At 55.6% G+C, this 5362-nt stretch overlaps 1 protein-coding gene across 2 annotated transcripts; it reads right to left on the bottom strand.

The window, feature by feature from the left end:
• Positions 1–1820: 1820 nt before the first annotated feature.
• On the bottom strand, positions 1821–4998 carry CLEC4G (C-type lectin domain family 4 member G). 2 transcript variants are annotated; one of them, XM_039857323.1, is made up of 10 exons: positions 4901–4998; positions 4472–4573; positions 4078–4131; positions 3872–3934; positions 3639–3743; positions 3255–3344; positions 2904–3052; positions 2672–2787; positions 2217–2393; positions 1821–2099 (listed from the first exon to the last, which is right to left on the bottom strand). In XM_039857323.1, exons 1-9 carry the CDS (start codon positions 4980–4982, stop codon positions 2255–2257), a joined length of 900 nt encoding a protein of 299 aa, XP_039713257.1. In that variant the 5' UTR covers positions 4983–4998; the 3' UTR covers positions 1821–2099; positions 2217–2254. The 2 variants fall into 2 exon arrangements, with proteins under 2 accessions (XP_039713257.1, XP_039713249.1); XM_039857315.1 differs by having other exon boundaries at positions 1821–2393.
• Between the last annotated feature and the right edge of the window lie 364 nt (positions 4999–5362).

Here is a 5362-nt window from a genome sequence, read left to right as displayed (position 1 = left end):
GCACATCAAAGTGCCGGGAGGGTGACATGTCCTGAGTCCATGGGAAGAGACACGGGACCTCTGCGTTTGAGATACTTCCAGCCCTCATCCTTTGGGTCTCTTCATTTAGCTAGTCTGGATTTGTGTCCTTTATAACAAAACTGTGACTGTGAGTATAGCTCTTTCCTGAGTTCTGAGTCATTCTAGCAAATTATGGAACCAGAGGGGGTTGTGAAATGGGTTGGTCAAATCAGTTGGTCAGAAGTGTAGGTAGCCTGGGACCCCTCAAACTTGCAATGAGAGTAGTCTTGTTAGGAACTATGTCCTTAATCTGTGGGTGGGATCTGAACTAACTTGGTGTGGTTAGTTCCACAATTGCATTGCAGTATTACAGGAGATCATCCTGGATCATCCCTGTGGGCCTTAAATGCAATCACAAGCATTTCTATATAAGAATTCTATATAAGAGGGAAACAAGGAGATTTGACCCAGAATGAGAAGGCAATGTGACCACTGAAGTAAGATGCTATCCTGCTGGCTTCGAGATGGAAGAAGGGGCCATGAGCCAGAGAATGTGAGGGATGCAGCTCTAGAAGCTGAAAAAGAAGGAAACAGATTCTCCCCTGGAGCTTACAGATGGAGCCTGGCCCTGGTGACAGCTTGATTTTTGTCCCAATGAAACTAATTTTGGAATTCTGAACTCAAGAACTGTAGAGAATGTGTGTTGTCATAAGCCACCAAGTTGGTGGTCATTTGTTACAGAAACCCTAGGGGACTCATATATTCCTCCAAGCCAACTGTCTGAAATCCATCAGTCTGGCAGACAGTCCACTAGGTATGTTATCTGTCCAGGAGTCAGGTGGCTCGCTCTGGGCTGCAATTGTAGGGGGTCCAGAGAAGGGCTGGGGGATTGGCTGGTTACAGCACTGAAAGGCTTCACCTGGCCAGGGTGTTTGGGGGTTACTCTCTCGTCTTCCTGCTCAGCCGATGCTCTCAGGGCCAGGCAGCTGGGGGCTCCTAGCAGCTTTGGTTCTGGACTCAGTTCTACACAGAACTAAAAGCTGCTAGGCTGCCACACCTCTTAGTTAGACCCATCTCCACTGGAAATTCTGGGAGAGCCCCCAGGTCTCTGAGATGGGAACAGAAAACTTTGGGAGTACAGGGTGAATTCAGATCAAAAGTCCCCTGTTGATAAAGCCAGGCCCTGTGTACCCTGCATCTCCTAAATAGGTTCACTCATACTTAATACCTTCCAACATCCTCCACCCGCAAAACCCTCCCTTCCCAGCTCCACATGCTGAAATCTCACTGTGTCCCAAAAGTCCATCTTCTCTGGAATGTATTTCCTGATCTCCCTGCCTGTGATCACAGAATTTAAGTGCCAGAGACAGAAAGGACTTGCTCATCAGATCTGGGCGAACCCCTCACACCAGCCTCAGGGCCTTGTCTCAGGCAGCCTGTAATCTGCACAACACAATGACAGTCTCAAGGAAAGGGGCCACCACTTTGGTGTCTCCACACAGTGCCTTTCCCTGAGAACACAGGTGGCTCCCCTGAATGCATCATGTGTCACTCATTCATGCATTCCTTCCCTGATCACTGGTCACATTGTTTCTGACCTAGCTAGACTAGAACGGGGAGGTCTGGGGTTGGGGCAGAGCATGGTAAGAACTGAGTCCGACTCACCCTTGTGTCCCCAGTACCCCATAGCCCTCCTAGCCCTGTGCAGGCTACTCACTGGGTTTGGGGGCGTCGTAGGACCATGAGGTCACTTAGAGGGGTTGGGGCCTCTCAAAGGGATCATGTCAGGGACTCTGGGATAAAGCTTAGAAGATCTTGCAAGAGCCAGGAGCCAAGATTCACTTCTTAAACTTTTATTGATGCTCCCTAGGGCTTTCGAGGCAGTTCATAAAACCCCTGTCTTCGAGGCCTCCCAGTTTGGGGGGAAATGCAAGGAAACCAAACAGCTCCATCTCAGGGTCACCTACCTTGGCCAGGGAGGGAGGTGGGGTCAGATCACAGGGCCCAGCAGGCAATATTTTGGAAGGGATGGAGGCTAAGTTCGGCCAGCGTGGGAGGGGTTGTGGTGAGGTTGGAGCAGAGGTCCCAGAGCGCAGGCACTGGATTGGGTTGAGTTAGGGGGGTGGTCCTCAGTGGTGGTGGGTGGGAAGGGGGAAAAAAAAAAAATCAATAGTGGTGGGCGGAGCCAGAAGAGTGAGCCGCTCAGGCAATCTCACAAGTGGCCGTGGGCGTGGCTCGCGAGCACTGGGCGGACTCAGCAGCTGGACCTTTTCTCGCAGATCCAGTTGTCCCTCTCATTGTTGCACGGGGCATCGTTCCATAACCCCGTGTGTAGAATCATGCCGCAGTCCTCGAGCCCCCAAGAGTCATTGGGCTCTCCCACGTTCCAGTGGCTGCAGTGGTTTGGCAGTGGTGTTGCCAGGGGTCTAGGCTGAGGATGGCCCTGGCATCTAGCCTTCAGGGTTTAGCCTGTTTATTGCTTGGGTCTAACTATACAGCCTGAGGATCTAGCTTGAGCGTGCCCCTGGGATATAACTTTTTACCCCCCAGAGTTTATCTTTCAGCCAGTTCCTGTGGGCTAGCCTGCCCATCCCGGAAGAGTTCCTGAGATCTGTCCAAAGTACTGACCCTAGGATCTGACCTTTCCCACTCCCCAAGTTTCTTCCCTCACCTGAAGCTGAGCGAGACTCCGTCCACCCACTGGTAGCCCTGGATCTTGTTCCCGCGGCGCACAGCCCTCAGCCCCAGCCAGTAACCGCGTCCTCTCGTATTCCGAGTCAGGAAGCTCTGGATGGAAGGAGAGACTGAATCAGCGGGGTCCACCCCACCGGTATTCATCTCCTGGGCCCTGCCCCCTCAGGCAAAAATTCCACCTCCCACCTGGGACCAACCAGGCTGCGCACCTGCTCATCCAGGCCCTGGACAATCACCAGGTGCGCACCCAAGTCTGCGCAGTTGCGCTGTGCCACTTCCCACGTGGCCTGCAGCTCGGAGAAAAAGTAGCAGGAGCCCTGGAAGGGCAGCCACGACGTGGGGCACTGCTTGCAAGAACCTGCGGGGTGGCGAGTGTCAAAAACGTAGACTGCTCCCAGGTGGGGGGGGGGTGGACCCCGGGGACAAAGGCAGAGACATGGAGAAGAGGCCAAGGTCAAACGGCGAACTTGGAGGATCGGGTAACGCCGAGGCCCAGGGGCAGGGTCCACTTGTCTCCCCCGCCACCACCTCTCCTTTCCCCCCCACCCTGTCCTGCTCACTGTTCCCTAGTTGGACAGTCTCCAGCGCCTGGAACAGCTCACTGCGGATGTTCTCACGGTCCCTACCTGCTTCAGCCAAACTCTGGGTCACTGCAAGGTCAAAGGAGTCCGGATTTTAGCAGGGGTCAGGGTCAGGGGTAGGGTTACATCCATGTCCGTGGTCAGTGTAATGTTCAAGAATGACAGCAAGGTCAAAGACTGTTACAGAGGGGTACGATCCAGGAGTGATTGGGGTTAAAAGTAGTCAACGGCAGAGCCCAGGGGTCAGGGTCAGGAGGGGCCTCGACTGGGGCAAGAGGTCAGGACAGAGAGATCAGGACGTGAATCAGGTCGGGTGACCCGCGTGGTGAGAGATCAGGGGTTGTCGCCCTGTCCCACCCTCACCGCGGTTGCTCAGTTCATTCAGGGCGCTCTCTTGCTGGATCAGCTTCACCTGCGCCTCCTTAAGCTCTGTGCGCGCGGTCTGCAACTCCTCCTGTGTCCTAAGGCCTGGGAAAAGGGCGGGCATCGGGACCAGACAACGGAGACCTCCTCCAATCCTGGTCTTAATCCCCGCCCCACACCACGAGAGCCGCCCACAGCCCACAGGCTCCGCCGCCTCAGCCCACGTGTCTCACAGCAGCTATTGCAGGCTCGGACCTCCTCCTTCAAGGTGCCCAGCTCCGCCGTCTGCTTCGAGGCTGGAACGACACCCCGCCCGCCCCGCACACGCCAGGTCATCCGCGGGAACTCATGGGAAACCCTTCCCCACTCCGAGGCCAGCGCCGGGGACCCTGAGATACCCAGCCACCCACGAACGCAGAAGTCCGGGGACTGCACGCACCGTTTGTTCTCAGCAGATCCTGGCGGTGGAGTAGAGCCCCGCGCTGCGTAGAGGCTGCGGAGAGAGACTCCTGTAGGCGTGGCCCCGGGGACTCACCTCCCCTCGCAGGGGTAGTGTGGGAAGCCCCGTCTTGGGACGCACAGAGGAGGAGGGCAGGGGTACAGCGCACATGATGTGCCTATGCGCCAAGAGGAAACAAGCACACACAGGGACTGCACACATTCATGCACACACATGTGGGTGCACACAGCCCGAAGATGCACACAAACTCTGTTCACACTCAGCCCCAGGCAGGGACCCCGCTGGTGTGCCCTGGGGCGGAAGGAAGAACTAAACTGGGGGTTAAGGTATGGAGGTCTGGGACGCGATCTCCCCATCATACACGGTCACTCACCCTTGGAATGGAGGATGCTCAGAATGAGGGCCCACAGAATTGTGGTGATCACGAGAGCCAGGGCCAAGAAGAGAAATCGCCATCCCCAGCGTCCGCAGTACCCTTGAATAACAATGGACTCCTGGGTCCCTCCTGTACCAGGACCATTCTGGATCCCTGGGCCCGGAGGGCCGAACCCTGGACACTTAAATTCCTCCCAGGAAACTGGGATTCAGAGAGATTAAGTAACCCCTATGGTCACACAGCCCTTAAGTGGCAGAGTTGAAATTTGAATCAACTGTACAGTTGGCTCTAGAGATTGTAATGTCTCTCCTGCACCCATTATTTGCCCCCTCTCTTGGCTGTTACCCTCCTTTCCACCATCAAACCCCAAACCACTGGCTGGACAGGGACCCAAGGGGGCCAATGAGGCAGTCCCATTGCTCATACCTCCAGAGACCTCCTCGAGCCCGCCACTCCACTTGCTGTACCGGGCAGTGTCCATGGTGTGCAGGCTCCCAGCCCTGGGCATAGATATAAATACAGCCTCTTCCCTCACCCTGCCCCACCCTCTCTGTCTCTTCCTTCCTTTTGATCTTCTGCGTCCCAATTCCTGGTCCCAAGGACCCATTGTCCAATCACAGGACTGGGCCCTTCTTGGATTGGGCTGGGGGAAAGGGTGAGGTGGGATAGGGGAAGTGGGAAGAGTTGGAGCTAAAGAGAGGGTAGAGAGAGTGGAGGGGAGTGAGCATATCTGCATATATACTCGCACACGCAGTTCCAGCCATCCTGGGCTGGTGGCTGTAGCAACATCTCCAGACTACTGCTGGAGGCTTCACTTTGGGGCTCGATCCCCATCTCATAGGTCAGGGGCTGGGCTTCCTCCCAAGAGGGACAGGCTGAACCCAACTG

This window comes from Pteropus medius, unplaced genomic scaffold (genome assembly GCF_902729225.1).
Source record: "Pteropus medius unplaced genomic scaffold, Ma_sr-lr_union100, whole genome shotgun sequence".
NCBI lineage: Eukaryota > Metazoa > Chordata > Mammalia > Chiroptera > Pteropodidae > Pteropus > Pteropus medius.
The sequence above is the reverse complement of the archived record's forward strand: the minus strand, read 5'-3'. Positions and strand labels throughout refer to the sequence as shown.